Source organism: Aethalodelphis obliquidens, unplaced genomic scaffold (assembly GCF_003676395.1).
Source record: "Aethalodelphis obliquidens isolate GAN/ISIS:26980383/991018 unplaced genomic scaffold, ASM367639v1 scaffold105, whole genome shotgun sequence".
NCBI classification, from domain to species: Eukaryota; Metazoa; Chordata; class Mammalia; order Artiodactyla; family Delphinidae; genus Aethalodelphis; species Aethalodelphis obliquidens.
Window position 1 is genome coordinate 1,968,799 of NW_020838049.1, and position 19,834 is coordinate 1,988,632.

Here is a 19,834-nt window from a genome sequence, read left to right on the forward strand (position 1 = left end):
TGGACTTCTCTTTTTCTTTGGTTTCCATGATATTGCACTTCCCTGGTTTTCCTTCATTCTGTGTTTGTTTCCTCCTTTAGGAACCACCCCCATCCCCCAAGTTCTGAGCCCTTCATGTATCTTGTCAGATGTAGAGAAACAAGATCTCATTTCCTTAGTGATTCATTCTCCTGATTTTAGTTACTAGTGTAAATGATGTTTATGTTTTTAAAACTATTACAAAAGTTTAAAAATATACATAACAGTGAAGAGAATAGAATTATTTAAACTATATCCTAGATAGCATATTATTTCAATGTCAATACTTTGTTGTCTCCCAAAACACTGAGGATTATCGAAGTAACATTAACGCCTTAATAGTTGATTTAATATCTGGTCTTTCTGTAAACCTGATGTCTGATTACGTATTTACATCTCTATCAAGGCATCCTTCTTTAGATGTTATTCCTTTTGCATACACTCAACATGTTCAAATTTTTTTGTAAATCAGTGGTTCTTATTTGGGGGTAATTTTGACCCCCCCGCCCAGGGGACATTTGGCAATGTCTGGAAACAGTTTTGGTTGTCACAACTGGAGAAGGGTGGATACTACTGGCATCTAGTGGGTAGAGGCCAGGGATGCTGCTACACATCCTACAATGTGTAGGGCAACCCCACAACAAAGAATTATTCAGTCCAGCATGTGAGTAGTGCCCAAGTTGAGAAATGCTGCTGTAAACTGATCAGTTTTTTAAACTTTTTATTTTTGTTAACAGCACTACCATTCTTCACATTTCTCAGGGTTGAAAGTGTGTGTGTGTATACTCAAGAGAGAAAATACTGTTTCAGTCAAAGCACATTTCTACCTTTCTGTGTTCTTTTTTGCCATGGCCTGCTAGTTATTCTTTTCTAAAGTATCATTCCCTTGTTCCTGTTTCCTTCAAATCTGTCTTGCATATCCCCACTTTGACCTGCCCTGAGATACCATTTTCCCTTCAAGATCTGGCTTCTTATTGCCTGCTGAATTAAATATAAACAATTTTGGGTGGCTTCAAAAGTCCTCCATCATGTAATTCCATTTCCTTACCTAATAGAATTTATTATTGTTAGGCAACAGTTATTAAGGGTTGACTATAAGGACTACTAAGGTAGATGTTAGAGATCTAGCATGTTAGAGTTACGACTTACAAAGACATGTTAGTATAATCCCTTGATCTTATTTGATTATTTCCTAATAATCCCTATAGCATTCTTTATTTTTCTTATTACCTTCCCATACTGATTTCTCATTTTGTGTCTTTGTTCGTGTTGATTTCCTCTTCTGGCATGCCCTCCTTTCTCACTCTATTCATAGCTAACTCCTATCCTTAGGGCCGGTTTCTGTCTCTATCACAGCATCATGAAACTGCATGCTTATGAGGTATGAGTATCTTAAAGCCTAGTCATAATTGTCATTTGATCCAAATTCTGTACTAAAGGAATGCTATAGATAACAAATATTGATAGTATAGGATTTAGATCAAGAAATAAACTCCAGGGCTTCCCTGGTGGCGCAGTGGTTAAGAACCTGCCTGCCAACGCAGGGGACACGGGTTTGAGCCCTGGTCCGGGAAGATCCCACATGCCGTGGAGCAACTAAGCCTGTGCGCCAGAACTACTGAGCCTGCGTTCTAGAGCCCGCGAGCCACAACTACTGAAGCCTGCACGCCTAGAGCCCGTGCTCCGCAACAAGAGTAGCCACCGCAATAAGAAGCCCTCGCACCGCAACCAAGAGTAGCCCCCGCTTGCCGCAACTAGAGAAAGCCCGCGCGCAGCAACGAAGACCCAATGCAGCCAATAAATAAAATAAATAAATTTATATATTTTAAAAAAAGAAATAAACTCCAAGAACTGGGACCATTAAGGATGGAAGAGGTGGAACTTAAGTTGGTTTTTGCAGGACGAGGGATCAGCACAAAAGAGTACACTCTGGGCTGGAAGAAGCTCTCCCCTCGCCCCAAGTTACAGTGAATTTTTCCCTCCTTTTGACTTCCCAGTGACTGGAGTCACGTATTAATGTACAGTGTAGGAATTAATTGTTGGCTTATTATTTAATGAGTATTAATTTGGTCTTGATAAACTAAGGTATTTGTGATCAGAAGCCCTGTGATACTCTATCTCCCTAGAGCAGTGTTACTCAAAGTAGCCAGTCTCTTATAGTCTTGCAGCTTGTGCTAGAATATAAATCAGTACATTGCTTTCTTTGTAAAGAAAGTCTTGCTGCTATGAAAAATTTAGTGTGCTTAATAGGTTTACATTCTGTTATAAGCTTATTTTATCACAGGCTGGTAACCAACAGTTCCTCAACCAGCACTGGTCTGTGGACCACACTTGAGTAGCGTTGCTCTGCAGGAGTTTTACACTTTGAATTGTAACCTATAGACATTTCACATTTATACCCAGTGTTCTATATGTGCATACACAGGTACACAGCCAAAACTAAAGTTTCATGAAACAGTTTTAACCTTACTATGTGTGACATGCTCTGATATTTTCTCTTCAGGTTTTTTTTGTTTTTGTTTTTTTAATGGTGATTGTGACCTTCTAAAGGGATTTTAAAAAAACACTGCTATTGTCACTAGACTCATAGTAGATACTCAGAAAATACTAGAGGTTTTTTTTTAGCAGTGATGAATTCTTAAAAGGGTTGAGCCTTAACTTTAGGATTGCTTTAAAGCAGATTATTTCATCAGTACTTACTTGTCTGTGGCATTTTAACTAGAATGAGTATAGAATGGATTATATGAAATTTAAGATAGTCAGATGATGTAGTGAATACTGTTGCTATCTGAAGGCCAGAGATGGGGTGAGATGAGATGATGGATGGCCAACAAGGACAAACTGCTTTCCTTTCAGTGTTGCCAGCAACCTTGGCAGTGGTTGGTGTGAGGCCCTAGTTAAGATATCAGGACCAGTTTGAATGACAACAAACTTCAATCTTTACTTTTTTGCTTTTTAGTCATCACTCTGTGGTTCAGGTCATCCAATCTCTACTCCTTTCTTTGGAAGGATCAGAAAAATGTCAGAGAGAGAGAGAGGGGTATATATGCCTTCCATTTTCTCCCTATTGTCAGCTCGTTTTCAGCACTGCCTGTATTTCATTTTTGGAGCATTGCTGTTTGATTAAGCTGTTGTTCTTAAATCTTTATCAGGTTTACACATCTTAAATTTTTTTTTTAGGAGAACTTTTTCTTACATTACTTAGTTATTTTATTTTTTGTACTTACAATCCTTTTTGAAGTATAACATAGTTTTAGTGGGTTATATGTTGTATTTAGTTCTAGAGCTAAACAAATAGATTTTTAAATTATTTGAGTTCTGTAGTTATTGAACATTCCTGTATAAGTATCAGTGGGTTTGTTTTTACTGTTGCAGCCAAAATAAGGAAATTGTAAATCCATTCAGTCATTCTGGCCTTAAGTTATTTTATGCCAGTCTCTTTTGAAATTTCTTTAATGGCAAAATGCAGCAGAATGACTTATCAAAAATTTAATACATTAAAGTTTACATACATTTAAGTTGGATATGTATTCTTTGCTTTCTCATATGATTAGGGAAAAATACCCTTTACCTTGTGCTTTGATTTCTGCAGAAGTATATGTGATTGTAGAGGCTAAAATAGCAATTAAGGCAATGCTGGAAGTATTTTTAACACCAGGCATCTTATTTGACAGCATAACGTATAATTTAATGAAGGAAAATGGAAACAACTGTGGTCCTTTCATGACATTATCAGAGCAAGTTCTTTATTTCAGCTGTTCTCAAAAATCAAATAAGGACAGAAAAAGTAACTTTAAAAAAGCACAATCTTTTTCCTGGAAACCCTCATTAAAACTTTGTTGTATCATAATCTTATCCCTGTAGTTTCCATTGGTGTGTCTGATCGGTTGTCACTCAATCGGAGTCCTGTCATTCTACCTTTGCAGTGTCTCTAGTATCTGTCTGCCTCCTCCATTCCATCTCTACTGCCCTAGTTCTGACCTTCATCATCTTTCCTTAGGATCATTATTATGGGTAACTAATGTCTTCCTTATCTCCAGTCTTTTAAAGCCTAACCTTGTACTGTTAGTTTAGATCATATAACTCCGTTCTTAGAATCCTGCTCTGGTTCTCTGTTACCTTTAGAAAACAAAGTAAATGCTTTAATGTGACATTCACAGCCTTCCATTTATCTGTTCCTAGACTATTTTTCAGGCCTTACTGCCTAGCAAATCCTTGTTGATTCTGTATACTAGCTAGTTCCTAAAGATGTTCTTTACTTTTTTGACATTTTCCTCAAACTCTTTCTCATCTCTATCAAAAGCCTTCTCTCACCAAGACTCACAGAAATGCTCTCTCTTCCATGATGCCTCACAAGATCCCTCTAGTCATACTTGATCTTGTTAATTTTTCTTATTGTGCATTATTTGTAACTCTTTATAGTTTGATATAATACATGTTGTATTAACACTGCTTACAACTTTCTCTTTCACATTAGTTTTTTAAACTTTGTGAGGAAATGGATCACATCTAATTTTTGAGTTCCTGGGAGCACAATGTCTTCTGTACAGTAGGATGCCTGTGAATGTTTGAATGGAATTTAACTTTGAAACAGCTAATGATTTATTATTTTAAGTTGCCTAGGTAGCATATATAGTTTTTATATTCTTTTGTCTTGTAAAGATCCAAGCTTTAAAGGTAATGATGAGAAAAAGATTTGTCTGAGACATATTCTAGACCTTCATTTTAGAGGGTTCAAATAAATAGCTTTCTTTTCCCAACCAAGAAACCTAATTGTCATGAATCAACAAAATAGACTCTACCTGACTTTTTGAATATGTGTCCTGTGGTTAGACCACTAATACTTAAGATGCAGGTAAAGGATAGAGTAGGAAAAACAGATACTGTCAGACTGGTACAAGGTCACTCTGCCTAACTCTGGCATTAATCCTTATCTTAGTACATTTAGTGTTGCCAGTAAAAAATCATTGGGCTTTTTGGAAATTACATTTCAAGAGCTAGCCTATATCAGGGGAGCATATGTTGGCTTATTGTGGTTGAGTAAGCTTAAGATCCTAGCTGAGCTAGGTGGGGGCAGAAAAGTCAGGAATAACTCTTGTTACTATTATCTTACTGTCCTTTAGCCCTCCTTAATAGTCCAAGCTCCAACATCCCCTGCCCTCTGCCACCATGGTGTCTGTTGTGGCATCAGTAAGGACTCAAGTTTCCTTAAGCACCTTCCTGAAAAGTTAGTTTCTTGGCCTTACTGTGCTTTCCCTTAGTCAAAAGTATTATTTCTCAACTGTTGCTTATGTTTCAGTAGAAATCATGTTCCTGAAGCACCACTCTACCCCATCATTTTCTTTTTCATTGCCAATTTTTTTTTTAAGTTATCTATAGTCTGCTTCCGTTTCTTTATTCCTTAATGCTTGTACTCTTGCTTCCGCTCACACCACTGTACGGAAGCTGTGCTCAACGAGGTTATATATACTAGGCTCTTAAAATATTCCAGATCTGTTTTTTTCTGAATGAGTATTTAAAAACATATATATTTTATGTTTGCTTGTTTCCACCATAACTTCCTAACTTTTACATCTCTCTGGGTATTCTTTTCATATTTGTAGACAATTTATTCATATTTGCATTGTTATATAATTGCTTTCTTTAAAACTTTTTGATGAAATACATTAAGTATATTACATATTATTTTATGTTATAAAAGCCTGATAATAAAATGATCATCTGTACAAACTATTATATGTAAAATAAGCTACAAGGATATATTGTACAACAGGGAATATAGCCAATATTTTGTAATAAATGGAATATAACCTTTAAAAATTGTGAATCACTTGTGAATTGTGAATCACTATATTGTACACCTGCAACATATAATGTTGTACATCAGTTATACTTCAATAAATACATAAAACAAAACAGTCATCTCTGAGCATATGTGAACATACCACCCAACTTGAGAAATAAAACCTTACATATCGCTGAAGCTCTTTGTGTGTGCCTCCCTTATTGTATCTTCTACCTCTCCAGAAATAGAATTTTATATTTACCATTTCCTACCTTTATAAATTTATCTGATTTGTATCCTTAAGCAATATATTGCTCAGTTTAGTTTGTTTTAAAACTTCTTACAAATGGTGTCACGTGTCAACTTTTTCACTCAGCTTTAGGGGGATAAGCAGGGGTTGAGGAGGTGGTGAGCATGGGGGAGTAGGGAATGTTCTCTTGTTAAACTGTTCATTCTGGAAGGTCAGGGACCACTTCTTATGTATCCTTCGTGTCTTTAACATGTAACAATGGTTTTTTACAAGGTAAGACACTCAATACTGTTGTCTGTATAAGTATGAGGAAATCCAGGGGATCCCTATCATATTCTGTAATGGATGCTCTTAGCTGTTTTGGTGGTGCATTGTTGATGAATTATATACCTAATCAAGAAATGAGAAAGTATTAATATTTAATATAAAATGTGACAAGAATCAAAGCAAATTGGGGTGCTTTTGGAGTTTCACATAGGTGAACAGAAGCCTTTTCGCCCCTAAAGTTGTACCTTACTCAGCATTTTAGGATTCAATGTTCGTTGATGTCCATTCGTCTAATAATAGTGAACTGATAGAATGAAGAGCATTAAGGTAGTGGAAATAAGTGACAGAAAAAAAGTTGTAATCTCTCTTTTCTTTAAATTGGAAGTATAGATGATTTACAGTGTTGTGCCAGTCTCTGCTGTACAGCAGAGTGACTCAGTTTTACGCATACATACATTCTTTTTTTATATTCTTTTCCATTATGGTTTATCACAGGATATTGAATATAGTTCCCTGTGCTATACATTAGGACCTTGTTGTTATCCATTTAAAATATAATAGTTTGCATCTACCAGCCCCAAATTCCTAGTCCATCCCTCTCTCTCCCCCACTCCCCCTTGGCAACCACAAGTCTGTTCTCTATGTCTGTGAGTCTGTTTCTGTTTTGTTGATAGGTTCCTTTGTGCCATATTTTAGATTCCACATATAAGTGATATCATATGGTATTTGTCTTTCTCTTTCTGACTTAGTTCACTTAGTATGATAATCTGTAGTTGCATTCATGTTGCTGCAAATGGCATCACTTTGTTCTTTTTTATGGCTGAGTATTCCGTTGTATATATGTTACCACATCTTTATCCATTCATCTGTCAATGGACATTTAGGTTGTTTCCATGTTTTGGCTCTTGTGAATAGTGCTACTATGAACATAGGGGTGTATGTTTCTTTTTGTATTATAGTTTTGACCGGGTATATTCCCAGGAGTGGGATTGCTGGATCATACGGTAATTCTATTTTTAGTTTTCTGAGGAACCGCCATACTGTCTTCCATAGTGGCTGTATCAAAAAATGTTGTAATCTCTTAAATGTATTAATGCAGCTCTTTATTCAAATTGTAATTAGTTCTTTACAACTGAAGACCTTGTATAAATTTGCTTGGGTTCCTGAAGTTTTCATTTGGTGACACTTACGATCTTGTCAAGATTCCCATTTAGTGTGCTCCGCTGATCTGCCCCATCTATATGCATCCCTGCATAGGTACACACACACACACACACACACACACACACACACACACACACACACACCTTAATTGTTACATACCTAGCCTTTCTTCTTCATTTTTTTTTTTTACTACCTCAATCTTCCCAGTCAGAATTTACCAGAGCAGATGAGAAAACAAAGAATGTCATGAAACATCAAAGACCTTTTCAGAGTAAACCAAAGTATTTGGGTGTATTCTACCAGAAACATGTTCATACATCCCCAGCTTCATATAATGTGCCCTGGCTATCCCTCCCCCCAACTTGTTTCCTTTTGTAAACTGGTGAGAAAGAAATATTTTTAAATGAAACTTCCTTCTGTTTGTAAACTATACGTTAATGCAGATTTAACAGAAGAAAAATATAAAAGCTTTTATTATTCTGTTCCTTTGACAGGGAAGATTCCTAATACTTAATGCAAAATGATACAAACTAATTCATTTCGTTAATGAAAATTTGGAGGGGAAAGTAGATTGTTTATTGATACCCTGTATATTGAACTCCGAAAATAAATATTCAAGATAATTGAAAATTAACTCTGTTAGCAAAGGACACAGTTTAGGAGGTTTGTTTGTTTGTTTTTTAAACTGCTCACTTGTTTTATTGTTAATGAGGAAAACTAATGGGATTATTTGTGTTCATTTTGTTTCAGAAAAGAACTACTTTTAATGAAGTACACCATCCATTGTGAAAGTGGAGAAGTAAAGATTATTCATCATGCCTGCTGTGGCTTCAGTTCCTAAAGAACTCTACCTCAGTTCTTCACTAAAAGACCTCAATAAGAAGACAGAAGTTAAACCAGAGAAAATAAGCACTAGGAAGTGTGTATACTTTGCTAATTTGAGTCATATACAGGTATCCCCCACTATTCAAAACTAGAGTGTTCCTATGAAGCCTTTCGTAAGCCAAAATGGCATAAAGTGAGGAAACAACTTTTTTCATGAAAGCAAAAATCGCCTCTGTATTTCTTTCGATTAGTAAAAAAGGTACTTAGGTGTTCTGTAAAAGCAAAGTGGTGTAAAGTGAACTTTTGAAAAGTGGGGGATAACTGTTAACTTTTAGTTCATTTCCATTTTATTAAATGAGTTAGAGAAGTTCTTAATTTTATCTTGGCAGAATACATATATATTCTGCTAATAAGCATATTATCTGTTTTCTGGACAGTATGTTACATCGTAAGTTTAAGAGGTGAAGACTGCAAGGATTCTACAAAACTCATTCAGCCACAGTTAATGTCTTTTCCTAAAACAGTGTAAAAGTACTTCTTAATTAAAGATCATTTTTATCCTTGTGTATTTCACATATAAGATCTGGTTCTAGCATAGTCTTTGATTAAAAAAGAAGAGATACGTATTTTTTATGCAGTATTCAGCAAAGTATTTATACCAATTTGACATGAAGTTTTAACCTAATGATTTTTTAAAATTTATTTTACTTGTTTATGGCTGCATTGGGTCTTCATTGCTGCACACAGGCTTTCTCTAGTTGCAGTGAATGGGGGCTGCCCTTCATTGTGGTGCACTTGTTGTGGAGCACAGGCTCTAGGCACGCGGGCTTCAGTAGTTGCGGCACGCGGGCTCAGTAGTTGTGGCGCACGGGCTCTAGAGTGCAGGCTCAGTAGTTGTGGTGCATGGGCTTAGTTGCTCCACGGCTTGTGACATGTTCCCGGACCAGGGATCAAACCCATGTCCCCTGCAATGGCAGGCAGATTCTTATATATCCTCTTTTTTTTTTTTTTTAAGTCTTGTTTGTTTGTTTTATTATTTATTTATTTGGCTGTGCTGGGTCATAGTCGCGGTACGTGGGATCTTTGTTGTGGCATGCATGTGGAATCTAGTTCCCTAACCAGGGATCAAACCCAGGCCCTCTGCATTGGGAGTGTGGAGTCGCTGCACCACCAGGAAGGTCCCCTAATGATTTATTTTATGTATTTTTATTTTTCAGGGCATGTAGTCTATCTATGTTGGGGTAGACTACATGTTGAGGTAGAGGCTAGAGATGATACTTTCCTGATAACAGTTGCAGAATTTGTCCTGAGATAAAATATAATAGAGATGGAAAGGTCCAGCTATTTTGATATTTACTGGAAGTTATTTTGCTATAAAAATGGGATATCACTAAAATTGTTAACTTGTTGATAGTTTTATTTCTGTTAAGGAGGGACAGGAGACAATAGGGGAACTTTTCCTCTGAATTTATTTTGACCAACAAAGGAGAAGATTTAGAGATATATAACTATATTATTATAGAGCTGGGAGTAAGAGTTTCAGAAAGAAAGGTGGGTCTAGCCAGCCTTACACCCTACACTTGAGGTAAGCAGATTTTAGAAATCGGGGAAAACAGGTGTTCTGTGGCTGGAGATAAACGTGAGGCTCTAACAAATGATATGTATGATCCCAAATGAACCTGTGAAGAGGCATCTTAAACCTGTGTTTGCACAGGAACATCTTTATGAGTCATTTTCTAGAGGAAATAAACAAGATGGGAAGGAAATAAAACATTAAGGATGAAGACAGGAGAGTAGTAAGAACTTCAAAGAAGGTCAGGAAAGAAAATCCCAGAATGAACTAATATTCGTAAACATTACTAAGTATAAAATGGGCTTTTGAAAAGATCTTTGGGTGGGGAAGGGATAGGAAGAGTAAGAGAGGGATTGGCCTACTTCTTGAGCTTAGTTGGTAATGTTGATGGGGTGATAGAGAAAGTAGCGCTGTTTAACTCACATTGAATGATTTTCAAATAGAAAATAGTGAGAAGGGTAAAACCACCTTGAAGCTTTCTCAGAGAGCTTCATCTAATCTTAAAACAGATAAATCTGTTTTAGCAATGTCTGGTTTAGCTCTAGGACTACCCTGATCCCACAGGAAGTGGTATGTTGGCCTAAATGTACCACCACAACATGTAGCACTATTCTAGAGAATGCTAGAATCCTTTTAGGATATTTGGCTGTTTCACTGGACCCACAGTGACATTGCAGCCATCTCAGCTGGGCCTGCTGCTACATATGGGCCCATGAGATATACATGCATCATGACGAAAGAAATTTGGAAAAACCTAAGGACTGTTGTACCCACTCCTAAACTCTTAGAGAATCTCCTTACTAGCTTTGGTTTGATTTACCTCTATCCTGGAACTTTGATGCCATGCTTAACAGGGCATGCACACTGACTGAAATTGTCCTTGTGTAGGACCATCTTTGGTCTTAAAGACCAGTTTGGCCCTGTTCCTTTGTGTGGTGTTCTATCTAGTTCCTTGGCCTGACCAACTTCATCACTAATCCATGTCTCAATCGTAGAGCACAGTTTGAAAAATATAGAAAACAAGATGCACTGATTTGTAGAAATAAGTTATTGATAAAGCATATGGTGTATTAGCATTGGCACTACAGCTTAGTTGCCAAAACTTTAGTCCTAAGTAAATGAATTCCTCTTGCAGAAATGTCTGTTTTATTAATTTGCTTTCTGAAGACTGTTAAACCAGGAAAATGTCCTTAGAATGAATGCCGTAGTGGACTTCCCTAGTGGCGCAGTGGTTAAGAATCCGCCTGCCAATGCAGAGGACATGGGTTCGAGCCCTGGTCCAGAAAGATTCCACATGCCGTGGGGCAAGTAAGCCCATGCACCACAACTACTGAGCCTGCGCTCTAGAGCCTGCGAGCCACAACTACTGAGCCCACATGCCACAACTACTGAAGTCCACGCACCTAGAGCCCACGCTCCACAACAAGAGAAGTCACCACAATGAGAATCCAGCACACTGCAACAAAGAGTAGCCCACGCTCTCTGCAACTAGAGAAAAGCCCACGCGCAGCAATGAAGACCCATTGCAGCCATAAATAAATAAATTTATTTAAAGAAAAAATAAATGAATGCCGTAGACCCCTCAAATTATTTTACTGAAGTGGAATTTTAAGATGACATGTTTTTAGACTTTAAATCTCTTCTCTTTTCAGGGCCAGTGAATCAGAGTGCAGTTCAGCCATTGTGTAGAAAACTCTAAAAGATTGAACTCATGTCCCCTTTCCTGTCCCTAGTTTCTTGAGTTTTTAGGTGAGGAGAATTTTATATCATGGTTAGAAAGGAGTAAGGAGAATTGAAAAGTATTTGTTTTAACATTAAAATAATAAATATTTTAGCTCCCCTACTTCAGTACAAGTAGTATGCAGCTATGTTCTTTATAGAGTATGACTATTATATGGGTGCCGGAGGACCATTTGCCTCAGGATTATCTATTGTAGCAAATCTTTTAAAACTGGATTTAGAATGCATTTTGTACAGTTTGGTGATATACAGACAACTATTAATGAAACATAAGTATTTAATTGTAGTATAAGGGAAATTTTCATGTTGCATCCAAACTTATATCTAACTTTGTGTAATTCTGAAGTACTGCAACCTAAATTATGAAATGTATTTTATTGAGTCTCTGTGGACTTTATACATGACTTTTTTTCCCCCAGATGTCAAGTGTTTTAATTACTTTTTCTCTAATTTTAAGTTATGTACAGAGTGCCCTGAAGATCTTCAAGACCGCAGAAGAAAGCAGATTAGATCGTGATGAGGAAAGGGCCTATGTGCTATATATGAAATATGTGACTGTTTATAATCTTATCAAAAAAAGACCTGATTTCAAGCAACAGCAGGTACCTTTTACTTCTATGTTTTTATTTGCTAAGTTATTTTTACACAGTGGAGCTATTGATCTCTAAAATTTTTAACTAATACTGAAATTTAGATATTGTGTAGCAGCAAGTTCAAACTTCTGCAGATAGAAAAAGCAAACTAAAGATTTTGTTTCATTATTTGCAATATATGTGTATATGTATGGTTACACTCACACTATATACACATACTTAATTTGCTGTGGATTGGTACAGGTTTATAGCAACATACAGACTCATGATTAATCTTCTGTTGTAATAAATCACTGCCAGGTCAAATAGAAAGATTCAGTTTACTCATGCATTCAATAAGAAAAATATGACTATAGTTGTACTTTTTCAAGGGTCAAGGTTTAGTCACTTGTTTTTATGTGACAGCTTTTTATATTTAATTGACACTATAGCCATATTAAAGATCTCAGTTTGCAAAATTAATGTTGATTAATTTATTTAATTTAGATATTCATTTTTATCTATTTATTTATTATTTTTTGCTTTTAATCTTTTGAGCCAGGTGCCTTTCTTCCAATTTGCTGAAGTGTGAGGAGGGAGGGAGTATGGGAGAGGTATAAATGGGTAGAGAGAACTGATGACTAGGACAAGTGTTGCTAGAGAAGAGGTTGCATTTTTATTACACCAGAAACAGACAAAAGAAGAAAATAGAGAGTGGGTTAAAGAAATGGGAAGAATATTGTGTTGGTGTTTCCACCTTTACCTAGGAATGATCTTGCTACTAGAGAATAATAGCAAAATACTGCTTATAGATTTCTTTCCTGGTAGACAAGTCATTTTATTTTTTTGGCCACAGCATGTGGCATGTGGGATCTTAGTTCCCTGACCAGGGATCAAACCCATGCCCACTGCGTTGGAAGTGTGTATGGAGTCTTAACTACTGGACTGCCAGGGAAGTCCAAGACAAACCATTCTTGAGTTAATGTTGAGATTTTTATTTAGTTCACTTTTGGCAGAATTGTCTTGCCTCATTAAAATTTTTTTTTAATTTGTTTTATTTATTTATTTTTGGCTGCGTTGGGTCTTCGTTGCTGTGCATGGGCTTTCTCTAGTTGCGGTGAGCACGGGCTACTCTTCATTGCAGTGTGCAGGCTTCTCATTGTGGTGGCTTCTCGTTGCGGAGCATGCACTCTAGAGTGCAGGCTCAGGAGTTGTGGCGTGTGGGCTCAGTAGTTGTGGATCACGGGCTCTAGAGTGCAGGCTCAGTAGTTGTGGTGCACAGGTTTAGTTGCTCGGCAGCATGTGGGATCTTCCTGCCTCATTTAAATTGACTTATAGAAGTGAAAAAAAAAAGGTTATCTTATTCTTTGAAATAACCTTTTTTTGTCCACAGTAGTGGGACTAATAAAATTTCTTTCGGTTGTTGGTTATGGGATAACTTTAATGTTTTATTTAATGGTGACAAATGATGGCTGGTGTTTCTTCTCACCAGCAAAATTATGCTGATAATCTTTATGGGGTTTTAGATCTAGCTTTGGAAAGGTAGCTCCTTGCATTTGGAGATTCATCTTCCTGTCTACAAATGGCTGGGTTGGTCCTGCCCTTGGAACATTCTTGGACATACTTATCTGCAGATAGAGACAGAGGCTTGTCTTGCTCACTCTTTGATGGTTTTTACAGTGTCTGTTAAAAAGATACTGCTTAGAGCCAGGATACGGTTCATGTGTTTAATACTTTCTGTCATCACTGATATTTTTCCTAAACCCACTGGAAGGTTTCAGAAAACAACAATGATGTAATGGTCATTTTACTCAGAGAGTCTTTGAGTCATGTTGTTTCTGCCCAACATAAAATTGAATAAAAGCTACTCTGCTATATACATGATCTATGGGATATGAAGGACTACCCACAACTAAAAGTTTGGCTTAGGGCTTCCCTGGTGGCATAGTGGTTGAGAGTCTGCCTGCCGATGCAGGGGACACGGGTTCGTGCCCTGGTCTGGGAAGATCCCACATGCTGTGGAGAGGCTGGGCCTGTGAGCCATGGCTACTGAGCCTGCGCGTCTGGAGCCTGTGCTCCGCAACGGGAGAGGTACCACAAAATAAAGTAAAATAAAAAAATAAAAGTTTGGCTTATTTATGAGATAATAAAGAGAAACCCAGTGCCGGAAGACCCTGGTGGCATGACAAAAACATCACAGACTGGGGTAGAGTAGACCTGGGTTGGGAATGTGCTCTCTAACTTTGGGCTCTTACTTCATCTTTCCTGAGCCCCCCAGTACGTTCATCTCTAAAGGGAACCTCCTTGGTGGGTTGCTATAAGAATCGAAGATAAGTCTTGTATTATCATTCCTGTCATACTATAAGTATTCTATAAATATTGAATGGGTGAATGAATGAATGGTGGCAATTATTCTGCTTATTACTATTGTAAATGTATATTTTATTTATTAAAACATAAATCTGAAAAAAAACATAAATCTGAACCCTGTCAGAAATTTAAAAAAAAAAAGATACTGCTTAAAAAGAAGTGTAAAAGTATTTACTGAAATAAATATTTTTGAAAGATTTGCGAATTTGGAGAACTTCGGAAGTTTTGGTGTTTCCTTTTTTGTCTGTTGTGGTAGGGCCAATTTTTTATGTACTTACTTAATTTTTGCTTTATTTTTCTAACTTACTGGTTACTTTTTTTTCTTTGGCAAGATTGGGAGTGGTTTTGTAGCTACCTTTTTTTTTTTTTTTAACTTGAGAAGGTTGGGAGTAAATTTTAATCAGTAAGAAATTTTTCCATTTCCACAGAGTATCTATTGCATTTCCAAAGAGAGTATCTAGTTGAAAGTGGCAGGAGTTGTTCGGGTTCGGAAGCTCCCTGCAAAGGCTCAAGTAACCCAGCCTGTTACTTCATACGCTGTAGATGTTCAGTTCCTGATATTAGTAAAGGGACTGTTTCCATTTGCTCTGTCCAGGGTACCACATCTGCTTCTGTCTTAGAACTGTTTTTTGTTTTATTTTATTTAGCTTAACGTCTCCAGTGCATTTTAAGTATGTGAAGTGTTAAATTTAGTAACTATATATTTTCTGGGTTTTACCCTTTAAATCAGGAAGTGACAGGATGTAATGTGACCAGCCTTCTTCAGAAACTTACATTTTTCACTTGTTTTACACTAAGATTTAGATAAAACTTGTTAATTTAGCAAGCTCACTAGTAGAAAACACATTACATTATTGTTTACTCATTGAAAAAATTAGTTTATGAACAATTTTTTCAGGGTTATTTGAAAAGGGGGAGAAGGCAAATATATTGAAAATATTAGTATAGCAAAGTCTAGATATAGTTAGAATATTTTTAAATATCCATGGCAATCATGATAATTAATGCTAAATATTATTAGTAGTGAACCATTTTGTTTGGGAAATCATGAGAATTGCTTGAATTTGTGTGTTCAGGAGTAGGAAAGTTCTACTAAGTAAACCTAAGAAGCAAATGTTTTTAGTTGTATAAGAATTGGACTTTTTTTTTTTCTGCCAATTGTCAATACTATTGAAAATTGGAAAAAAATTATACTTACTCCAACTGTGTTCCTTTAAGAGCACAGAGAGAGGTAATTTTTTTTTTTTTTAATTTATTTATTTTTGCTGCGTTGCGTCTTCGTCTCTGTGCGAGGGCTTTCTCCAGTTGTGGCAAGTGGGGGCCACTCTTCATCGCGGTGCGCGGGCCTCTCACCGTTGTGGCCTCTCCTGTTGCGGAGCACAGGCTCCAGATGCGCAGGCTCAGTAGTTGTGGCTCACGGGCCCAGTTGCTCCGTGGCACGAGGGATCCCCCCAGACCAGGGCTCGAACCCGTGTCCCCTGCATTAGCAGGCAGACTCTCAACCACTGCGCCACCAGGGAAGCCCCGAGAGAGGTAATTATTGACAAGAAACCTCATTAATATTAGGGGAGTGTCTTCTGGGAGTTTGTATCAGACATGCCCAAACATGATTTTTTCAGCATTTCAGCAGTGTTAAGCTAGGCTTTTAAATGAGTTCATGTCAAAAAATTAATAAAACAAGTTATATAAAGCAACCATACTCCAATAAAAATTAATTTTAAAAAAAGTCATAGTGTTTTTTGGTTTTACTTTGTATTTTGTTTTTATCAGAGAAATATTACAGTAATGGCTAATTTTGTTTTCTCTTAAAAAAGTATTGCATCAGAAGTCAGGACATTGTGATAATGGAAGTGATTACAGTTTCCACTGTAATTTTTAGTTGATATAATATTGAACAAACTATATACTTTTATTAAAAATTACATAATGAATGGCCCTTTTATATATTTTATCTCTAATCTAGAAGAATAAAATCAAATAAAACATGATCTACTTTTAGGCTAGATAGACAGACATAGGATAACTGTTATCAACAGATCTATCTTATCAGCTCTTCGTAACTGCCTCTCAAACAGCCAGAGATGGATATTTCTGGCCTCCTGGCCTTTCTTTTTATAACTTCTGATTACAGTATCATTTGTGATAAACTGTGTTAGTAGGCTCTATTTGCAAAGTCATAGTGATAAGTTGCGGCAAGTTAGATCCACTAGTCAGTTAGCTGAGTCTCACTGCACTACTGTCATGTTAAACCAGACTTGATTTGGAATTATCTCTGATTGCAGGATCTAATGAGTGACCCCTTAGGGAAGTGATTTATTTTTTTCAATTCATTATGCTTGTTAATAAATTATGTGCTAAATCTTTTGTGTATGTATGTGTGTGTTTTAACGTAGATCATACTATTGATTTATTTTCTACCATTTGATTTTTAGTTACTCAGGGTTTCCTCAAGTGTAAAACTTGTTTTATGTCTAAAGTGATTTGACTCCAGTTGGGAGGTAGGTAGGTATTATAAAATACAGGTGGAAGGAAACATCTCAGTTTAAAACAAGTAAAACAAAACAAATTCTATGCTGTGGATCAATACAGAATTTGCTTTACTGCTTCTGAGACTAAAAGAAAAAACTAAGTAACATATTTACAGTAGGAAAATATATTTTGCTTCTAACATATATGGTTTGCTTTTTGGCACTTATTAAAAAACAATAAGAATAGTATTTACACTTCGTAAAGGTGCCTTACAAATAAGAAAATTATTACCTACCGGCTTTTTTTTTTTTAACGTACTAATAGTATGAAAAAATATTTTTGAAACAATTGGAGAATAAGTTGTACACTTTTGTAGGTTTAAAGTTTTAAGAAATATTTCATTCAGTCATAATATTTTTATCTAAACTTTTGTTTATATGAACACCATAATTTTGTGTTTTTAGCATTAGTGCTATGTACAGTGGCTAGTACTAACAGTGTAAGATGGTTTTCCTATAATTTTAGGACTACTTTCATTCAATACTTGGACCTGCAAACATCAAAAAAGCTATTGAAGAAGCTGAGAGACTCTCTGAAAGCCTTAAACTCAGGTACAGACACTATTATGAAATCTTTAAAAGAATGTAAATTTAGAAGATTAAAATTATGTTTAGAATTTGTCCATTTATATATGACCATGCATATAAATCCCAATTCCTAAGAAGAAGTCTTATATTCATGTGTTACCATTAATGTTCTTTACTGAAAATTTTTAAATGTTTAGACTAATACATTGTTAAGATAAGCATTGGTCTATTAGATTATAGCTCAGGTCCAGTTTTTTCTAAGTTTCTGACAGGATTCTTCAGAAAAACATAATATTCTCATATGCTTCATGTCATAATGTGCTACTGGACACTGGACTTGTGGGAATGAAGTATTTAATGTTAGTTTTGACTTGCCTGGTTGCAGAAGTAACATATTTTAAAAAAAAATCTAACTCTAGTATTTGTCATGACTGACTTACCAGGCTTATAAAATAATTAGAAATTAAAAACAGTATGTTTCAATTTTTAGTCATTAGTCACTCTTTAAATAACAAAATTAAAAGGGAACTATTTTTACTCCACTAGTTTTTTTAAACTTGGATCAGTTAACTGCTATAGTTACACAGGTTTTCCCCTGCTATCTGAAAGTAAAGTGTTCCTATGAAACTTTACCTAAGCCAAAATGGCGTAAGGCAAAGAAGCAACTACCTCAGGACACGTCTTGCTACAAGATGCACAAAATAAATCAAGATAAAGCACAGATGCTCACAGACACAGTTCAAAGCTATGGCAGCTTGATGCTGAGATGCTTGTGTAATTCCTGGGGAAGGAGCTTGGCGGTGCCACTCTCTGATCAGGGTGTGGCTACTTCTCTAACAGCTGGCTGCAAAACAACTGCTAAACGCTATTTTCATTTTTCACCTTTTTTCCATAAGTGAATATCCTCTTCAGATTTCTTTCGGTTAGTAAAAACAAGTACTAATGTAGGTCTTTTGTAAAAGCGAAGTGGCATAAAGAAAACGTCTGAAAAGCAGAGATACCTGTATGTATCATAGCCTTTACTTAGAAATTATCTTTTTCAACTAGTGTGTTCCTTGGTCCTTTCCACAATTACTAATCTTGGGGCTGGAATATGTTAAGGTGGATGAAGTCATTTAGAATTACTATTCTCTTTTTCCTTTAGCCAGTTAATCAACTAAGTAGAATAGAATTTCTCCTAATCTTTGGGTTACCCATTATTAACTGTTCTCTCTTAGATTGCCTAATTTTTCCCTAATCATTCTACTGCTAGCAATAATCATGTTCTTTACTCCTCTATCTTTGGGGCTTTAGGTTCTTTCACTTATTTATTGTCTGTACTTTTTTGTATTTTGAGCTTTTTTATAAGTAAATCGGGCTTTATAGTTAATTTTAGGATTTTAGGATTGTTGAAATTAGTGGGAGAGAAAGAGCAAAAAGAATATTGAACAACTTCAACTTGAGAGCATAGAGTTTCTTTTCAAGATTTTTGAGCAATTTGAAATAAATCTACAGAGGACAAATTTGTGAGTTGTGATTTATAATGGAACACTGGCAGAGTTGAATTTCAACTGGAGGGAGAAAGAATGCAGCCATAAAATACCTCGTGGCAAGATATTAACTTTATACAACTGGAAATCCTTTACTTTCCACCATCATGCCAATAAAAGACATGCTGACTTCTTTTTTCAACTAGATATGAAGAAGCTGAAGTTCGGAAAAAACTTGAAGAAAAGGACAGACAGGAGAAAGAGCAGCTGCAGAAACAGAAAAGGCAGGAAACAGGAAGAGAGGATGGTGGCACATCAGCTAAAAGTTCTTTGGAAAATGTATTGGATGCCAAAGACAAAGCCCACAAGGTATTCCAGATTTATTCTGCTAGGTAAAAAGACTGGTTCTTTTTGTCAGATGATTTGCTTAAGAAGAGTTGAGATACCACTATATCATTCTTTTGGGCAAAAAGGATAAAATTTAATGTGTTTTTATTAGAAATTGAATTAATTATTCTAGCTTTAGTTGATTCCAGGTTTTTCTTGAAACTTCTAAAGAAATATGTTGTGTGTATTTGCTAGTTTTTAGCAGTCACTATAGACTGGAGCAGTGGAAAGAGCATTTGGGCTGTGATTCAGTATATCTGAGTTCTGGTCCCATATCAAGTCTTGCTTAACTGTTTTGGGACTCAGTTTGGCCAATTAAGATCTTGAAATAGATGATCTTTAAGGTCTCTCCTTTCTA

General features: G+C 36.1%; 1 protein-coding gene across 3 annotated transcripts in view; it reads left to right on the forward strand.

Annotated features, from left to right (window-relative positions):
* USP8 (ubiquitin specific peptidase 8) overlaps positions 1-19,834 on the forward strand; it is a 101,076-nt gene that overhangs the window by 43,140 nt on the left and 38,102 nt on the right. For all 3 annotated transcript variants that reach the window (XM_027096657.1, XM_027096655.1, XM_027096656.1), the window contains 4 exons: positions 8,235-8,403; positions 12,080-12,224; positions 17,559-17,644; positions 19,296-19,458. In XM_027096657.1, the coding sequence (XP_026952458.1) occupies positions 8,300-8,403; positions 12,080-12,224; positions 17,559-17,644; positions 19,296-19,458 (498 nt within the window). In that variant the 5' untranslated portion in view covers positions 8,235-8,299. The remainder of the gene's footprint in view (positions 1-8,234; positions 8,404-12,079; positions 12,225-17,558; positions 17,645-19,295; positions 19,459-19,834) is intronic.